Source organism: Coregonus clupeaformis, chromosome 16, assembly GCF_020615455.1.
Source record: "Coregonus clupeaformis isolate EN_2021a chromosome 16, ASM2061545v1, whole genome shotgun sequence".
NCBI lineage: Eukaryota > Metazoa > Chordata > Actinopteri > Salmoniformes > Salmonidae > Coregonus > Coregonus clupeaformis.
The window spans coordinates 34,175,188-34,194,390 of record NC_059207.1 but is presented as its reverse complement, the minus strand read 5'-3'; the positions used below and the strand labels follow the sequence as shown (position 1 = coordinate 34,194,390).

At 43.8% G+C, this 19,203-nt stretch overlaps 2 protein-coding genes and 1 long non-coding RNA gene across 7 annotated transcripts; 2 read left to right on the top strand and 1 right to left on the bottom strand.

Annotated features, from left to right (window-relative positions):
* The first annotated feature begins 7 nt into the window (after positions 1-7).
* Positions 8-8,675, top strand: LOC121584852 (trans-Golgi network integral membrane protein 2). 2 transcript variants are annotated; one of them, XM_041901021.2, is made up of 4 exons: positions 8-206; positions 4,919-5,400; positions 6,455-6,538; positions 6,719-8,675. In XM_041901021.2, the coding sequence occupies exons 1-4, from the start codon at positions 149-151 to the stop codon at positions 6,719-6,721; spliced, it is 627 nt and encodes a 208-aa protein (XP_041756955.1). In that variant the 5' UTR covers positions 8-148; the 3' UTR covers positions 6,722-8,675. The 2 variants fall into 2 exon arrangements, with proteins under 2 accessions (XP_041756955.1, XP_041756954.1); XM_041901020.2 differs by having other exon boundaries at positions 6,716-8,675.
* A 1,213-nt stretch (positions 8,676-9,888) lies between these two features.
* LOC121584853 (dual specificity protein phosphatase 18-like) lies at positions 9,889-13,685 on the bottom strand. Of its 3 annotated transcripts, none has more exons than XM_041901022.2 (2): positions 13,631-13,685; positions 9,889-10,659 (listed from the first exon to the last, which is right to left on the bottom strand). In XM_041901022.2, the coding sequence occupies exon 2, from the start codon at positions 10,577-10,579 to the stop codon at positions 10,037-10,039; it is 543 nt and encodes a 180-aa protein (XP_041756956.1). In that variant the 5' UTR covers positions 10,580-10,659; positions 13,631-13,685; the 3' UTR covers positions 9,889-10,036. The 3 variants fall into 3 exon arrangements, with proteins under 3 accessions (XP_041756956.1, XP_041756958.1, XP_041756957.1); XM_041901024.2 differs by lacking the exon at positions 13,631-13,685 and adding an exon at positions 13,232-13,621; XM_041901023.2 differs by lacking the exon at positions 13,631-13,685 and adding an exon at positions 10,757-11,975.
* Positions 13,686-15,331: 1,646 nt separating this feature from the next.
* LOC121584854 lies at positions 15,332-18,553 on the top strand. 2 transcript variants are annotated; one of them, XR_006003769.2, is made up of 5 exons: positions 15,332-15,559; positions 15,679-15,781; positions 16,710-16,816; positions 17,248-17,359; positions 18,309-18,553. It is a non-coding gene; the product is annotated as an uncharacterized LOC121584854 (long non-coding RNA). The 2 variants fall into 2 exon arrangements; XR_006003768.2 differs by having other exon boundaries at positions 16,710-17,359.
* Positions 18,554-19,203: the final 650 nt, after the last annotated feature.

The window sequence follows — 19,203 nt, the reverse complement described above, 5'->3', positions numbered from 1 at the left end:
CCTGGTTTTGGCAGCCATGAACAGGAGAAGAAGGAAGGAAGTGTTTATGTCAGGATTTGAGTTATCGCCTATGAGCCAAGCATTTACGGGAAAGCTTTCCGTAGTAATTTCTTATACCTAACTAGGTTTGTGTTGCCTCAAAGCCACAATGAGGACAATATTTATGTTGTTTATCGTGCTGGCTTATTTGTCTGGTGGTGTCAGAGGTGAGAGTTTTTGTCAAATATTAAAATAGCTAGCTAGCTAATTTAGCTCTCAATCTGCTCATTTTAACTAGCCTAGATCAGGTGCATGCCATACTTCTGATATAACGTTACTTAAACAAATGTTTTACCCCAAGTAACGTTACAGTAACTTTGAGCAACCAATCTTTGCTTTGACGTGTGCTGTGTACCGAGACTGTCTATACGTTAAATTAATCGATTTGATCAGAGGGATATTGGAACATGACACAGCTAGCTAACGTTAGATAGCTACCCAATGACGTGGCCAATTAGCTTTGCTATAACCCATTCATAGACACTAACTACCTTTAGCGCCTTTTGACGAAACACGTGTTGGTGCGCAACTATGGGGCAAAACAGACAGGGTTGGCTTAGGGTGCGTTTTTAAATTCACTCTGGCTATCTACACCGATTTCAGAGCACTCTCATCTGATGCCATATGTCCACGCGTTTTGCTGTGTGTTGTTTTTGCCAGATGTCCGTACATGTGCGCTTCACAAGGCTGCAGAACGGTTTGCAGCATGGAGGAAATCATTTTTGCTCTGTTCGACCAAAGCTAATAATTACAACAGATGAAAGTTATTCTCCTATTCACCTACTGTTTTTTAGGCTTGCAGAGCTACCAACAGACTGGTAAGCACAAGGGTGCATTACAACAATTAATCTAGTTTGTTTCTATTCTTCTGTCACTCATCATTAGAGACATCAATAAATTGAACTGGTTGTTCACATATAGAGTAGTGATTTCAAATCACTAGCTTCTCTTGCATGGTGGCAAGCTAAATTATGCACAGAACAGTTCTGTGCGTATTAATTTTGCACACCATTCTGTTGGCTGGGCGCACTACCCAAGTGTCGTAATGATGCATTGTCTGTGTCATTCTTACCTGAGACAACTTTCCAGTCGTTCAGCCGGTATCTTCTGTTCTCTAACTACACAATAGTCCTCATCATTTGGCCTCTATGGTGCCACCCCCGCCATGGGAACTTTTATGAACTTGCGTTTGTACCACCGCAAAGTAATGCAACGCACAAGTTGAAAATATTGAATGCATGCGGTACACAGAACGCACCGCAGCCTAGTGTGGCATCCCAAATGTAGCGTTGCAGACTGCTCCATTGACAATGGATGATGCCTTGATCACACCGACAGCATCATTACACAAAATGGTACGCAGCATCATCTGGATATGTGTGAAACAAAAGTTCAATCTTCACCTTCTGCTACCATTTCTGTCAAGCCGTCTACGCATACAGTTTGACACATACGTTCGATAAATCGAACGTATGCACAACGCACTGCATCTGCAACGTAATGCTGCAAGGCAAACGCAGCATTCCATTGGAAATGAATGTACTTCCGGTGTGATCGAGGCGTGACTTCCACCTGAACACAAAGAGTCTAACGCATCTGCTGGACATGAAGCTTGAGTGTGCCAGAGCGTAGAATAATTGATGAATTTACGAACGTGCAACACCCGTAATTATGTTGTTGCCAGCAGCACAGTTACAGACACCAACGCTGTAGATAACAGCCTAACCACCTTTGCTAGGGGTAGTAAAATGACCAGAATGAGGTGTTCTCTCATTTGTGTCTAGAAGTAGGTAGCTAGCAAGCAAGCTAGCCAACTTTAGCCAGTTAGATTGGTTGCTTGACTGCCGTTGTGAGGTCAGAACCCTCAATCAACCATATGCCAGAGTGTCCAGTGTGCGCTCTAAACGCTCTGAGTGCGAAACACTCTGAATTTACGAATGGCCAGAGCACACTCTGAGCTCACTCTGGCACTCCAGAGTGAATTTAAAAACACGCCCTTAGATTGTTGACAACATGTAAGCTATATTTCCTCTCCAATGTTTATTGAAAACATAAATACATTTGCACAATGAGCACTTGTCTCTCAAATACATTGTTACAGTTGTTGGTTAGCAAGCTTGCGAATTTTTGCCATATTAGCTTTGACATGAAATCAGTCAAAACACCTCAAAACAAGACATGATATCAATAACAAGATGAAACGAGCTGAAACGAGCAACATACGATTTCCCACATGGCAGTTTCTTGTCATTCTTGCTAGCAATCTGCCCATCCAGAATAACAACAACCCGCTGACTTCTGCCCCATGGAAGCGCACATCGTTTTCGTGATGTCAGCTAACCCATCTGTAGTATCTTCTGGCCAGGGTAATTTTGTTAAGAGACCAGACGCTCCTTCTGAATGTTAAAACACATCGCTTGTGGTACGGTTTTGGAAACATGAAGGAACTTATCTTTCATATCAACAATAAATAATGTTTTTAAAAAGTATTATTATTTGTTGTATTTTACCCTTTTTTTGCCCCAATTTTGATCTTGTCTCATTGCTGCAACTCCCCAACGGGCTCGGGAGTCGAAACATGACCCACAAAACCGCGCTTCTTAACACCCGCCCACTTAACCCGGAAGCCAGCCGCACCAATGTGTCGGAGGAAACACCTTTCAACTGATGACCGAGGTCAGCCTGCAGGCGCCCGGCCCGCCACAAGGAGTTATTCGAGCGCGATGAGCCAAGTGAAGCCCCCCCGGCCAAACCCTCCCCTAACCCAGACGACGCTGGGCCAATTGTGCGCCACCCTATGGGACTCCCGATCACGGCTGGTTGTGATACAACCCAGGATCAAACTCGGGTCTAGTGATGCCTCTAGCACGTTTTATAGGGTTTTGTTCCCACACTGACCATATCCATGTTACAGCGCTTGTTTACGGAAGACAGACTGAAGACAGTGGCTGACAATGCAAATAGTCCGGGTAGCCATTTGATTAGCTGTTCAGGAGTCTTATGTCTTGGGGGTTGAAGCTGTTAAGAAGCCTTTTGGACCTAGACTTGGCGCTCCGGTACCGCTTGCCGTGCGGTAGCAGAGAGAACAGTCTATGACTAGGGTGGCTGGAGTCTTTGACAATTTTAGGGCCTTCCTCTGACACCGCCTGGTATAGAGTTTCTGGATGGTAGGAAGCTTGGCCTCAGTGATGTTCTGGGCCATACGCACTACCCTCTGTAGTCCTGGTGTGTTTGGACCATGAGAGTTTGTTGGTGATGTGGACACCAAGGAACTTGAAGCTCTCAACCTGCTCCACTACAGCCCCGTCGATGAGAATGGGGGCGTGATTGGTCCTCCTTTTCCTGTAGTCCACAATCATCTCCTTTGTCTTGATCATGTTGAGGGAGAGGTTGTTATCCTGGCATCACACGGCCAGGTCTCTGAGATCCTCCCTATAGTCTGTCTCATCGTTGTCGGTGATCAGGCCTACCACTATTGTGCCGTAAGCAAACTTAATGATGGTGTTAGAGTCGTGCCTGGCCATGCAGTCATGGGTGAACAGGGAGTACAGGAGGGGACTGAGCAAGCACCCCTGAGGGGCCCCCGTATTGAGGATCAGTGTGGCAGATGTGTTGTTACCTACCCTTACCACCTGGGGGCGGCCCGTCAGGTAGTCCAGGATCCAGTTGCAGAGGGAGGTGTTTAGTCCCAGGGTCCTTAGCTTAGTGATGAGCTTTGAAGGCACTATGGTGTTGAATGCTGAGCTGTAGTCAATGAATAGCATTCTCACGTAGGTGTTCCTTTTGTCCAGGTGGGAAAGGGCAGTGTGGAGTGCAATAGAGAGCTTATCATCTGTGGATCTGTTGGGGCGGTATGCAAATTGGAGTGGGTCTAGGGTTTCTGGGATAATGGTGTTGATATATTCCAGTCTGTGCTAGCAAAACAGTCCTGTCGCTTAGCATCTGCATCATCTGACCACTTCTTTATTGACCGAGTCACTGTTGCTTCCTGCTTTATTTTTTGCTTGTAAGCAGGGATCCGGAGGATAGAACATTTAACATGCTTGTTTTATTATTAAAAATTGGAACATGAATTGCTTCATTTAAGTCACAAGTGTGTGATGGGTTTATTGATCCCCCACCATTCTCTGGAAGTTACCCTCAGAGTATCGTCAGCAACAGGTGACAACAGAGGGCCCTCTGAGCGAGTTGGTCGGGGCAAGGCAGTAGTTTGGGATTCACTGAGAGGCGCTCACCTGTGCTAATTAACTATCTAGCATGCTCCGAACACCTGGGTGTAAGCGTAACTGGGGAGGAAGTGTCGTTTGTCAACTGGAGGCACACACAGCATATGGATCTGTGCAAAACTGCTACATTAAGTGTATATTTTTAATTTGAAAGTATCTTTCTCACTGATATGAAAGATAAGGGGCATATCAGCATATGTTTCAAACTGTTTCGCAAGCAATGATTTTTTACGTTTCTAAACGTTAAAACACAGTGTCGGAATTGTAGTTCACATGCAGGCAACCGTGGGTGACGCTAACTGTTGAAAACCCAACAGAGAAGGGTTTTTGAAAGCTAGCTTTGCTAGTATCCTAATGTTATACCGAACTGGCTAGCTAATCAGATCAAATAATTGTTGGATGGAGGGAGCTAGCTAAATCAGACACTATACTGCCAGTGCCACATTAGTTTTTTATTCATATTTTGGTTTAAAAACTCTGTACTCTGCTGCAGCTTTCTTCATCATATGTATTCGGGTGTGGGCGCGCTCCAGGTCTTACTATAGATAAGTAAGAGCTGCGGTCAGTTTAGTTCTCACTAGGCAGTCCAGCAAATGTTTTTCAAAACATTTTAAATCAGCTCAACATCCTTATTTAATCTGTTAAATCTACAGGTGCTCCTCAAGCAGGATCAAAGGAGCCAAATTCTCTATCTAATGCCCCTGTAAGTGATACACCAGCACAGATCATTTCGGCAAAGGACATGTCAGCACCAGGAGCATCTATTGGAAAGAAACAAGAAGCAGGAGCACCTACTGGAATGGAAATGGGACTGGCACCAGTAGACCCTACTGAAAAGGAAACAGCACCAGTAGACACGGTTGAAGAGAAACCAACACCAGCACCAGGAGACCCTGCTGAAAAGGGAATGGCACCAGTACCAACTGCTGAAAAGGGAATGGCACCAGTACCAACTGCTGAAAAGGGAATGGCACCAGTACACCCTACTGAAAAGGAAACGGCACCAGTAGACACTGCTGAAAAGGAAACCCATGGCACACGTGATGAGGCAGTGAGCAGTCACTTCTTTGCTTATCTTGTGTGTACAGCTGTGTTGGTGGCAGTGCTCTACATTAGCTACCACAACAAGCGAAAGGTACTTGGTTAATATCGATTTACACATTACAGCTTTTGATTCTTCGCCATAATCTGGGTCATAATAAGCGTCTTTGAGATTCTCTTTGTGATTCTCTATGTAATGAAAAGCACTATATAAAATACATGTATTATTATACTGAACAAAAATATAAACGCAACCTGTAAAGTGTTGGTCCCATGTTTCATTAGCTGAAATAAAATATCCAAGGCATTTTCCAAACGCACAAAAAGCATATTTCTCTCTAATTTTGTGCACAAATTTGTTTACATCCCTGTTAGTGAGCATTTCTCCTTTGCCAAGGTAATCGATCCACCTGACAAGGTTTGGCATATCAACAAGCTGATTAAACAGCATGATCATTACACAGGTGCATCTTGCGCTGGGGACAAAAGGCCACTCTAAAATGTGCAGTTTTGTCACAACACAATGCCAAAGATTTTGTGGGAGCGCGCAATTGGCATGCTGACTGCAGGAATGTCCACCAGAGCTGTTGCCAGAGAATTGAATGTTAATTTCTCTACCATAAGCCGCCTCTGCCGTTTTAGAGAATTTGGCAGTACGTCCAATCGGCCTCACAACCGCAGACCACGTGTAACCACGCCAGCCCAGGACCTCAACATCCGGCTTTTTCACCTGCAGGATCATCTAAGACCAGCCACCCGGACAGCTGATAAAACTGAGAAGTATTTATGTCTGTAATAATGCCCTTTTGTGGGGAAAAACTCATTCTGATTGGCTGGGCCTGGCTCCCCAGTGGGTGGGCCTATGGCTGCGCCCCTGCCCAGTCATGTGAAATCCATAGATTAGGGCCTAATCAATGTATTTCGATTGACTGATTTCCTTATATGAACTGTAACGCAGTAAAATCGTTGAAATGTTTACGTGTTGCGTTTATATTTTTGTTCAGTATATGAATTAGTCCATAAAAAGATACCTCCAAAACAAGCACATCCAAGACAGTAGTGATATTAATGTGTTAGCTAAAAACATGTAAGAGAACAGTCAATGAAACAAGTTGTGACACAGGCCTATTATTGTTTGTTTTTGTCAGATCATTGCCTATTGCGTGGAGGGAAAGAGGTCGAGATCGGGACGTCGGCCCAAAGGCGCAGAGTACACCAAGCTGGAACAGAATGTAAGTATGGATTCCATAGTGTCAATTAAATCCCTTTCATTGTTTTATTTATTGCTCTGTCCATACATGGAGGTTTCTGAATAAAGTTATGATGCTCCCTAAGTGTAATGCAGGGTTTCAGAAGCAGATTGGTGGTTCTTTCCCTGTCTGGCACTAATTTTTTATTTTCTTCTTCAGTAGTGAAGGTGCATCACTGTCATGAAGTTATTGCCAGAAAACTGTGGATATAGGTGTTAAGATGAAATAAGGCACCAAACTGATTCCTGGTGAAAGAAGACTTCCTTGGTTTAATCAATATTGATTTCTTTTTTTAAACAAATGGATGTTACTTCATATATTTTTGTCTTTGGATGCTTATTGCATGACCATGCAGAGGATACTGTTGCTGAATCTATGAAGCTGAGAAAGATAAGCATGCTTGTGTTTGCACTCCTGTGTTATTGTGGTACTTTGGGATGTCCTTTGTGTTTTCAGTTCTGACTCAAGATCATTTTTTGTCACAGAAGAAATTGTTAAATTGTGAGGATTCTAACTGGTCCCTTAGTGTTTGAAAGTACTGTAGGACAGTAGTTGGACACCTGCAATGATGACCACAATGTTGGCCAGATGAATGTAAATGTACTTCTTGTATGTTTTGGAGTGTTGTATTTTCTCTTGTTAGCTTGATCCCTTCTGAGATGGCAGAGGAAAGGGACTTTTTAGTTGCTATGTTGCATTGTATTGGCTGTTGGTTGGAGTGGAGTAAGTGAAAACAGTGAAATTGATTGTGTGACTGATAATGCCGGTGGATGAATGATACTGAAGTTAACCTAGGCCTAAATTCCAAATAGATTAGAGCAGGGGTGTCAAACGCATTCAGTCTTCACGAGGTCCGGAGGGCCACATGTAAAGTTTGTTATATTTCCTCACTGTCAGAATTAGAAAAAAATAGTCCCATATCCATCACTTTTGGAATTTTCAATGCTCCCTGTCTAGCATTCGATTAGATCAGGGTTTCCCAAACTCTGTCCTGGGGCCCCCCCTGGGTGTACGTTTTGGCACTTCACAGCTGATTCGAATAACCAACTCATCATCAAGCTTTGATTATTTGAATCGGCTGTGTAGTGTTAGAGAAAAAAACAAAACGTGCACCCAGGGGGGGGGGCCCAGGACCGAGTTTGGGAAACCCTGGTTTAGATGACTGTTAGCAAGCTGGACAGACTGAAGAGACTATATAAATGTAGGTCCATTATAATTTTTCCAGTTTCAATTTGGTTTTAGTCATTTTAATGTGAATTGAGATTGTTTAAAAAATTTATATATTTTTTTTTTTACACCAGCCCCCCTCCCCCGAGGCATGGATTGAATGAGCTCCGGCCCGCAGGCCATATGTTTGACACCCCTGGATTAGAGCTCTGTTACATGACCCGAGCCAGACGGGCCCCAACATTATACATCGGGTTAGGGCCGGGTAGGGCCTGTTTTTTTCCATCAATAACTAGGGTACGGGCATCACTAAATTGATCAGTAACATTTTAAAGCTGAGCCATTTGCTTGTGCTCTGCTGCTCAGTACAGTCACATCTGACTAAGATCATAACATGGTGTCAGAAGTGCTTAAAATATGACAGGAGAGATTATTTCACAGAAAATAATGTTCCTTGAGTTTTGTAGGAGTTTAGAGTGACAAAGTAGCTAAAAGCCGATTTATGGTTAATCTGGACTCTGTATTGGCAGAAGCAGAAGTCAAGGCATTCATACTTCTTGTGGAGCAGAGTTGTTGTCAAGGAAGTGCGTTTGTGTTTATACAGGATGTACCGTCCCCACCTACCATCAACCAATCATGTCAATGCAGAGCTATACAAATCTATACGGAGCCCTCCTTATTGTGACATGCGTCCTCCGCAAGCCTCCGGAGGTTGTGACGCAGCTGCGGCGCATCTGGAGGCTTGCTGAGGCCACATCGCCTCTCAGATTTTGTAACAATGCGGAGGGCTCCTTATAGCTTTGAATAGCTCTGCATTGACATGATTGGTTGACGGTATTGGGCTTTAACAGCTCTCTCATGTCTCAAACTCCCGAGGGGCGCAGTGGTCTAAGGCACTGCATAGCAGTGCTAGCTGTGCCACTAGAGATCCTGGTTCGTATCCAGGCTCTGTCGTAGCCGGCCGCGACCGGGAGACCCATGGGGCGGCGCACAATTGGCCCAGTGTCGTCCAGGGTAGGGGAGGGAATGGCCGGCAGGGATGTAGCTCAGTTGGTAGAGCATGGCGTTTGCAACGCCAGGGTTGTGGGTTCGATTCCCACAGGGGGCCAGTATGAAAAATTAAAAAATAATGTATGCACTCACTAACTGTAAGTCGCTCTGGATAAGAACGTCTGCTAAATGACAAAAAAAAAAAGTCGTCATTGAGCAGAGCAGCCCAAACGGAGCCGTTGTTATGGTGTGTGGTTACACAGACTCAGAGTCGCCATGAGCATAGTGCATGCAGAGCGAGCTGCCTGCGCGCAGGGAGCGAGAGACACAGAGAGGAGCACCTAATGGATTTACTAAGTGAGGAAGTTGTTTCGGGCCTTAAATTTGGCAGAAGCAATCGGGCCTGGGTAGGGTAGTGTCTGAACGTCGCGGGCATGTGTAGTGCTTAAAATTCATGCCCGTGCAGGGCTCTACCCTGGATTTGAGCTATCTAGCATGTGAAGGGGGGCATTATGTAATTTATGTTCTTTGTTATGATGTACCTAAAGAGGGATAACGTGAATAGCTGATCTGTGCCAAACCTTTCATGGTCTCAACAAAGTTGTCCTTTGAGGGCTTTAGGTAGGGTAGACATTTTGACAAAATGAAGAGTATTGAGTAACATTCAGAGGAATGTAGAGGAAGATTGAATATCTATTGGATAATATTTTCTTGACTGTGAGCCAGTGTATATTTCTCTCCTATGCCTGCGTCCTAAATGATCACTATATTTCTACCCAGGGCCTTGTTTCATAGAGATCTTTCCGTACAATGTGCTTTTCAATAGTCAATAGCTGAGTATATGGCAAATGGAAGTAGTCATTTTGCACAGGTCCTTTTTGTATGCTGGACCAATTTTAAGCTAAACATGGATTAAAAATGACATTTTATAGTTCTACGATGTTGCCGTGGTTTGGTCACTATAGTCACAACAATGCAAATGTTTTTCTTTTTTGGTGGGAGTTGAAATGAATAAAATGTATTTAACAATATTCATTGCCATTTGAATTAATATTTTTTTACTATTCTACCTGGGGACACTTCTTACCCTGGATGACCATATGTTGAAGTTGTAGCCTTTACAAAACATTTACAAATCTTTTTTGTTTAGTTGTAAATCGTAAAGAGTGACATTGTACAAGTGTAATTTTTTATTCAGAATCATAAAGTTTACAAATACAACATTTGAGAGGACCACTTCCAGTTCAACTCAACATACTGGATATAAAACATAGTAGTAATGCATTTTTACAATTGGGTTGACAATCATTTTAACAGTGAAGGTCAAAGAGGAAGCATATCTCTGGTCTCCTCTTCATAAATGTCAGGTATTTCACCCATGGGGGAAGTTATCATTGTGACCGTGGCATCACCACGGAGCTTGCGCTCATACTGGATGAGTTGCTTCCAGAATCCATTGTTTGGCCTAATAATAGGTCGACAAGATTTGACCTTTTTGTGGGCCTCCAAAAGTGTAATTCCATGGTATTTCATTAGATACACCAAGCATAACGTAGCTGAGCGACTCACACCTGCATTGCAGTGAACCAATGTGCGTCCACACTGCTCCCCAACGAGCTGGATTTTATCCGCTACCTCATCAAAGAACTCACTCAGAGGCGAAGATGGAGAGTCTGTAACAGGTATATGGACATATTCCACCTCTGCAGTGGAAGTGTTTGTGATGTTTTGTGTGGCATTGATGATGCAAGTGATGTTGAAATGAGATATGATGGCCTTATCATTTGCAGCTCTGCCGTTGCTGAGGAAAAGGTGTTCGGTAACTTGACACAAACCTGCAAGTCTCTGTGCCCCAGATTGATGCATGGAAACAGGTTAACCAAAGGAAGTACGTAGGCAGCGTTGTGTGGACCATGGATAGCTGACTGGCAGACAAGATAATGGCACTGTTAAAATAGATGGGAGAAAGACACCTATTAGGCAACAACACATGAAATGATAGAATAATCTGGCTGCATTCCAAGCCACCTGCAGACTACTTACCACAAATCTAAAAGCATTGGCTTGGTGGAGACATGGGTTCCATCTCAAATGGCACCCTATTCCCTATATAGTGAACTACTTTGACCAGGGCCCATAAGGCTCCTGTCAAAAGTAGCTAACTATAAAGGTAGCTAACAATGTGCCATTTGGGACGTGGCCATGGGCTAGGCTAGTGGGAGTTTCCACCATATTTCTTATACCAGTCATTCCCTTTCAAATTATTGAAGGGAAGTAGATAAGTGAGTCATGGCCATATGTAACGGATATCACGCTGCCTGCTTATCGAGTACTGCTTACTCCTGGTTAGCCTCACACCGAGGCTCGAAACCAGGACCTCTGCCTTGTTAGCACACGTGACCGCTCTCCCGAAGTGTCTTGCCAGTCGTGCCACGCAAAAAGCTAGTTATTCGGCATTCACCCCTCAAACTTACTCCACAGCGACCCTAGCGTTGAGCTGAGTGCAACTGCAGATCCGAGTCAAGGCACCATTTGTAACGAATGTCACGCTGCTTGCTTAACGAGTACCACTTCCTCCTGATTCGCAATTGGGTACACTTCAGGCTGAGGAGTGAGTTTCACACATCTCCATGTGCTACGCAAACGCAATGGACCAATCAGACCAAATGCGGAAGTAAGCAGGGGAGTAATCAATAGTCCAAACAGTTGCAAAATGGTTTTGCAACTAAAACGAGAGTTTCTATTGAACAAATTCAGGTAGATCCTGTTTTGTTTAAGAAACGTTTTGCAACAGAAACGGCATAATGAATACGCCCCAGGTGTTGAACATCGCAGGTAGGCCTACCACATAGGGGTCCTTTCTTTGCAGCTGTGCCATAATGGGCAGCACCATTGAGGGCTTTCTCTCTTTTAAAGTAGTCAAGGGTGTTTACTGCCACCTGGAGTGTGTTGTCTGAACAGGTATAAAGACAAGGTTGCTGATTTACTGCCCGCTTCAGTTATGGACTGTTTACTCAGGAGTATAATTCATTGGCTGATCCCTCCTGATGACCTGGATGGAATTATGTGATCCTTCCTTAACCCATAGGAAGTCCCAACCAGTTGACTACTTCAAACTTGTGAAAGTCAAGTCCAGAGACAGAAGAGGAAGCGAGACATCTCACTCGCTCCTTTTTTCTGGTACAAAAACGGCACGTGTCAAACTCATTCCACGGAGGGCCGAGTGTCTGCGGGTTTTTCGCTCCTCCCTTGTACTTGATTAATGAATTAAGGTCACTAATTATTAAGGAACACCCCTCACCTGGTTGTCTAGGGCTTAATTGAAAGAAAAACATAAACCCGCAGACACTTGGCCCTCTGTGGAATGAGTTTGACACCCCTGAACTATCCAGAACTAGCTGCTATCATATTGGTGCCTATGGGACAGCGGCCCCTTAAGCCAGGGTTTCCTAACCCTCTCCTCTGGCCCTCGCCGACGTTTCACATGTGTTTTAACCCTAAACTGGCACACCTGATTCAATTAGTCAAAGGCTTGATGATTAGTTGGCTAATTGAATCAGGTGTGCCAGTTTAGGGTTAAAACAAAAATGGGGCAGAGAAGAGGCCCACAGAGGAGGGGGTTGGAAAACCCTGCCTTAAGCAGACCGGAACAGTGAATTTTATTTTCAATGCCAAGCGGCCTGAGTAAGACCTCTTCATTTATCCACCATCTTTGAAAGGTCTTCAATGGCACTGCCCATGCTAAAACAGGCTTTGGGGCACTACAGCCAAATATTTTTTGTAACTAATCCTGTGCTAGAGCTGTCTTAGTCGGCCTTTCTTAAAGTATGTATGTTGCGACCTTTTTTAAACAACATTTAGGAACTCAGTCGGGGTCTTATTCTTGAATTAGAGTACTAGACTACACAAGGTGCAATTTCGAGATTTGGTTGTGGTCTTATGTCAGTCACTCAATTAGCCATGTCAGTTAACAACTTTTAGGTTGGTAAATTAGTCTAGCCAGCTATCTAAACTTGAAGTAATCACGGCCGAATACCGACCGGGCACATGCCTAGTGGCCCTGACCTCCAGGGGACCCCCATTGATTTTGTTAGTCACTCATCTCAGATAACATTAACATGGCATAAATGTAGAATTGCAGGAAATTAGCTTTAAAACTGCAAACAATTTTATCTCCGCCCCATGGCAAAATGAATAGAATTTGCAGGAAATGTAGTAGTAAATGTTTCTCTCTGCCAGCTAGGCGCAAATCTCCCTTAGGGCCCCCTAAAGGGGGCATATTTTCATGAGCTTGGGTCCCAGGAAAACACAGAATTTCTCATTTGGATCACAGGCTGAAAGTTTAAGAAACCCTGGTCTAAGTCCATGGCCTACAATCAATGAAACCACGTTCGGGGGATCAGCCTAAGCAGAATCACTAATAAACAAATGACCTTGCATCCCAAATACTAACTAATGTATGATCAGCTCTCTGTATCTCGTAATAATTTCTGCAATGAGACTTAAATATTTAGCTACCAGCCTGGAACGTAGCCAGAATCTCTAGCCCCGACCATCAAATGGCGCTATTATTCCTTTTTACGTCTCATGAGTCCAACTGGAATGTATGCAGCCCGCTATACACTCGTGTCCCCCGGCGACCGGCTCTGCATAAAACATGCTCCATTCAACTGCAAGGGTGTCGGTTTCCCCTTTAACGAGCTCCCACCGGGGAAAAAAACTGGAATAATTTCTCCATGCTGCTAACTGTTAGCAGCATGCTAGCAACAACATAGCCAGCCAGGACATTTGCTTGCAAGCTGCTAATAAACAGCAACTTCATCATAGCTCTCTGTTTATTAAAATAGTTAATTTCTTATGCCAAAATATCCTTTACCAATTATAAACATGGGGGGGGGAAGAAGAAAGCCAAACAACCTCAATTCAGTGCGCGAGCTCGCAATCTTTTCAGGAAGTAGCAAAGTGACGTCTGTTTATCTCAACTACGGAATCTCGAAGTGACCATATCGTACAACGCGTTTCGTTTAAAGGGTTCGTTCACCCAAATTACAAAGTGGAATGCGTGCGATGAATGAAGTAGATCATGTAGACATTTTCGCATAAGTATAATACAGGAAAGTACAATTTATAGTATAATATTTACACATGCATCAGGAAAGGGGGGATTGGGGGGGCAAGTGATTAAATTGTACAGTATTAGCAATAGTAAAGTCTGGTAGAAGCAGTTGATGAGTGTGTGTGTATGTATATGTGTGTTTATGTATGTATATATACACACTACCAGTCAAATGGTTGGACATACCTACTCATTCAAGGGTTTTCTTTATTTTTACTATTTAATAGAATAATAGTGAAGACATCAAAACTATGAAATAACACATAGGGAATCATGTAGTAACCAAAAAAGTGTTAAACAAATCAAAATACATTTTATATTTGATATTCTTCAAATAGCCACCCTTTGCCTTGATGACTGCTTTGCACACTCTTGGCATTCTCTCAACCAGCTTCATGAGGTAGTCACCTGGAATGCATTTCAATTAACAGGTGTGCCTTGTTAAAAGTTAATTTGTGGAATGTCTTTCCTTCTTAATGTGTTTGAGCCAATCAGTTGTGTTGTGACAAGGTAGGGGTGCTATACAGAAGATAGCCCTATTTGGTAAAAGACCAAGTCCATATTATGGCAAGAACAGCTGAAATAAGCAAAGAGAAATGACAATCAGTATTAAGAAGGAAAGTTCCACAAATTAACTTTTCACAAGGCACACCTGTTAATTGAAATTCATAGTTTTGATTTCTTCACTATTATTCTACAATGTAGAAAATAGTAAAAATAAAGAAAACCCTTGAATGAGTAGGTGTATCCAAACTTTTGACTGGTACTATATATATATGTGTGTGTGTGTGTGTATGTGTGCATATAATTGCTTTCTGTGTGAGATGAGGCTCTTATTTAGATGAGGTTATAGGGGGTTGCACATAGGAGTGCGCTTCCATTTAATTTCCCCATGGCGCTGTGCAGGCAAGGATATTAATGTGATCATTTCTGTTTCTTACCAAACTGGACACTGGTCTTAAATGGTGACATAGAATAGCCCCATATTTACAATACGCTTCATTCTATTCGATTCTAGCTCACCGCAGAGATTATCTTGTTGTTGTAGTGTAGTGTCGAGACAACGATGCTGATATGCTGTGTAGACAAGAAATCCGCTTGACACTGTACCTGATTATAAATGTTTATTATATCAAAGGTTCCAGCGTCAATTTACAGTTTTCTGCAGAAATCCGGAGAACAACTAACCCAATCTAAAAATGATTATTCTCCCCGTCCTTTGTTCCAACCATGGTATTTATCCTATGTAACATAATATGGGTGTTTTGAATAGACCAATCCCTGGCTTCCACATATCCAAGTCTCCTCTGTTTCAGGGGGCCCCTATAGTAATGCTTTCCAGATGTTTCAGCAAAGCAGAGTAAAATTCCTCTAACACACCATTTGCAAACGTCAGCCAAAATTATAAACTGTTCAGATACTACAGTAGCCAATTTGAAAATGCTGGGACAGCGCCCACAGGCACGTTTCTGATTACAGAGGGTACGCAGATGGTGGAGGTAACAATAGGACATAGACTTCTGGCAGCTGGAGTCCGTAGCCTACACGCGCTCGCATACAAAATACAGACATCGGCATACTAGTTAATTCCTCGTGCCATCTAAACACTCCTTTGTCCAGGCTTCTGTCTTTTTATTTACTATTTTAACCGCCCATAAGAGGCAGCTGCTTGCCATGCACGGTGACGCACTCCACAGCACGACCTCATTTTAGAGGATATCGATGCATGGGTAAGTTGGAATAGGTTTTTGTGCACTGCACATCACAAAACCATTGAACATGATTCGTTTTAATTTAGAATACACTATATATGAGTGATCATTTTGTACATCTCTCATCCTACCCGAAGAGGATCGGACACAGCTCGAGCACTTCATCGCGCCATTGCTGACACAGATGCTGCGAGACAGGTGCATTTTGGACGGATGGTGAAACTTGCATCAATGCAAAAGGTAAGAGACCAATGACCGGGGGGCTTTACATCATGCGCAGGAGAACATAGGGTATTCACAAGATGATTAAAACAATCATAATGTTTGGGGTTTAATAATTCAAGCTGGGTTTGACAAATCTTCATTGCGAGGTGCATTTTGAAATGACGTTTTATGAAGCGCTCTTATAGCACGATAGATACGCTGATTTATAAGAGCTAAATACCCTTTCAACACCCATTTCAGTGAAGTTGAAAGGCAAATACCTAATACAAGCAGGCACACACACACAAAGCTCCGCAGGACCAGCTAGTCTAACCCTACATTAATAATTGAGACATTCGAATGCAGCAACAGCGCAGTGAGTCAGATACCACTGTATCCTATGCCATGTTCGTTTAGGCAATCTGCTGTTCCATGATGGAGTTTAAAAATGTAATCATAGGATAGGTATATACAACATGTATTTTTCCTTGGGCAGACATTCATGCTTGCAGCCCCTCTATTACATTTACATTACATTTTAGTCATTTAGCAGACGCTCTTATCCAGAGCGACTTACATTTAGTGCATACATTTATTTTGTTATTTTTTTCATACTGGCCCCCTGTGGGAATCGAACCCACAACCCTGGCAACTGAGCTACATCCCTGCCGGCCATTCCCTCCCCTACCTGGACGACACTGGGCCAATTGTGCGTCGCCCCATGGGTCTCCCGGTCGCGGCCGGCTACGACAGAGCCTGGATTCGAACCAGGATCTCTAGTGTCACAGCTAGCACTGCGATGCAGTGCCTTAGACCACTGCGCTCTATGGCATCAGCATTTGATGATGCAGGGGCAGTGTGCATCAATCTAGTTTTATGACAAACAGCTCTTATCTCACCCTGTCCACTTCCACTGATGCTGTTTAAATAGTGCTGCTGGCTAATGGATGCCCTCTGTATACAGTGGCCAAACCCACAGCCCAGCTGGCAGGATGCAAGTCCCCATGACAACTGGGGTTCCCTGGGGTCCCTGATGGACTGGTGAATACAGGAGCAGGGAGAGACAAATGGGTATGTGTCCAGTATATCCTCATACTGTGGAGGGGGTTCTTGTAAAGGCAGAGGTTTAACAGCTGTTATTGGTGTTAATTCTGTCTTGTGGGCTCCATTCCTCCATTACATTTTTATTGACTATTTTTGGTATTAGGGGAGCTGCTGTAACAAGTTATTCATTTCAATTAGGTTAGTTCAAGGAAAAAAAAATTAAATAATAAAAAAAAAAAGGGGGTTAATTAGGTCCATTAGATACTGTTCCTAAACACCTATGATTCTTGGTGATTTTGCAGATGAATTTAGTAACCCTGCCCTACTGCAGCTCATAGTATCTTTTGGCAGTAGTCAAGGCCAATGGTCCAGCACATCCTTGGTAGGGTTTTGGGGAAAAGTGTTCCACAGCGTTGCGTTCCACTTTCTGCTGCTCTCTGCTCTGTGTTTATCTCCAGATATGCTGAGGAAGATGCTGGGATGGTGCCAGCCCTCAGAGCCTATTTAGACGAGTCAACAACATGTCCTGACTGACTGACTGACAAGGCTGTCTACAACGCTGTTAAACAGGTAACACTATTTTTCAAGCTAATGTAGATTTCCATTGAAGTCATTGACTAAGAATGCACTATTTGTTACTAAATGACCTTGTTAAGGAGACCAACTGGTAACCTACATTGAGGTAGACTGTTTTCTCTGTTCTTTAGATATGACTGAGGCTTTGTTAGGCATTTGAGCAATGAGACATCTCGTTACACACTGGTTCAAGGGCCTTATACTGTCACAAAGAACAGTGCTACCATTGAGGTTTTACTGTACAGTATCTCCTCATGCTGAGAGAGGGGGTATATGAAAGGGAGGGTGAGACAGAAAGTAAGGGATTAGTTTAGTGTGTTTATTTATAAATCCACCGCATTATAACAGTGCAGTCGCCCTGTACTGCCAGAGAAAAAAGGCAGAGAGCAAAACAACCTCAAAGCAGAACCATAACTAAATCAGATTAGTCTAATCTGCTTTCATGGCTGATGAGCTTTAATATCCGACATATGCCAGATCAGCCAATAAAATGGGGGGTTGTCCTCACCAAGGTAACACATGTCCAGGAACTGTAGTAATTCTTACTGATCGCTCTCTGCAGAGGCTCTAAAGCTTAGAATCCTGCCCGTTGGCAAAAACCTGATTGCACACACACAAGCCCTCTTGCTTATGACTTGAAGATTGTGACAAAATGAGTGACATTTCATGTGCAGACTGAAACAGTTAAGTGCAGACTAAATGTCTGTTGTCCTCTTCACCCTAGCACCATGTCAGCCTGAACCAATGCCTGCTTCTCTGCTCCCTCCACCTGTCTTAGTTGAGGTGTCCTCAGCCAAACTGCCACAATCACTTCTTCTCCAAACCTGTCAAACTGTCTACTACTCAGTTCATAAATCTTTCTCTGCTGCTCAGTTTTCTACACATCTTATTGTGTTATGTAGAACAGGAATCAGTGACTATTGTCATGTCATTCCTCCTGCAGTTGTCAACGCGGTTCATCCTTACCTAACTGGAACTGGGACGGGAACTGGGACCTATGGCTTTCACCCACTGACGAATGGGGCACAACATTGGCTTTCACCCACTGACGAATGGGGCACAACATTGGCTTTCACCCACTGACGAATGGGGCACAACATTGGCTTTCACCCACTGACGAATGGGGCACAACATTGGCTTTCACCCACTGACGAATGGGGCACAACATTGGCTTTCACCCACTGACGAATGGGGGCACAACATTGGCTTTCACCCACTGACGAATGGGGCACAACATTGGTTTTCACCACTGACGAATGGGGCACAACATTGGCTTTCACCCACTGACGAATGGGGCACAACATTGGCTTTCACCCACTGACGAATGGGGCACAACATTGGCTTTCACCCACTGACGAATGGGGGCACAACATTGGCTTTCACCACTGACGAATGGGGGCACAACATTGGCTTTCACCCACTGACGAATGGGGCACAACATTGGCTTTCACCCACTGACGAATGGGGCACAACATTGGCTTTCACCCACTGACGAATGGGGCACAACATTGGCTTTCACCCACTGCTGATGGGGCACAACATTGGCTTTCACCCACTGACGAATGGGGCACAACATTGGCTTTCACCCACTGACGAATGGGGCACAACATTGGCTTTCACCCACTGACGAATGGGGCACAACATTGGCTTTCACCCACTGACGAATGGGGGCACAACATTGGCTTTCACCCACTGACTGAATGGGGCACAACATTGGCTTTCACCCACTGCTGATGGGGCACAACATTGGCTTTCACCCACTGACGAATGGGGCACAACATTGGCTTTCACCCACTGACGAATGGGGCACAACATTGGCTTTCACCCACTGACGAATG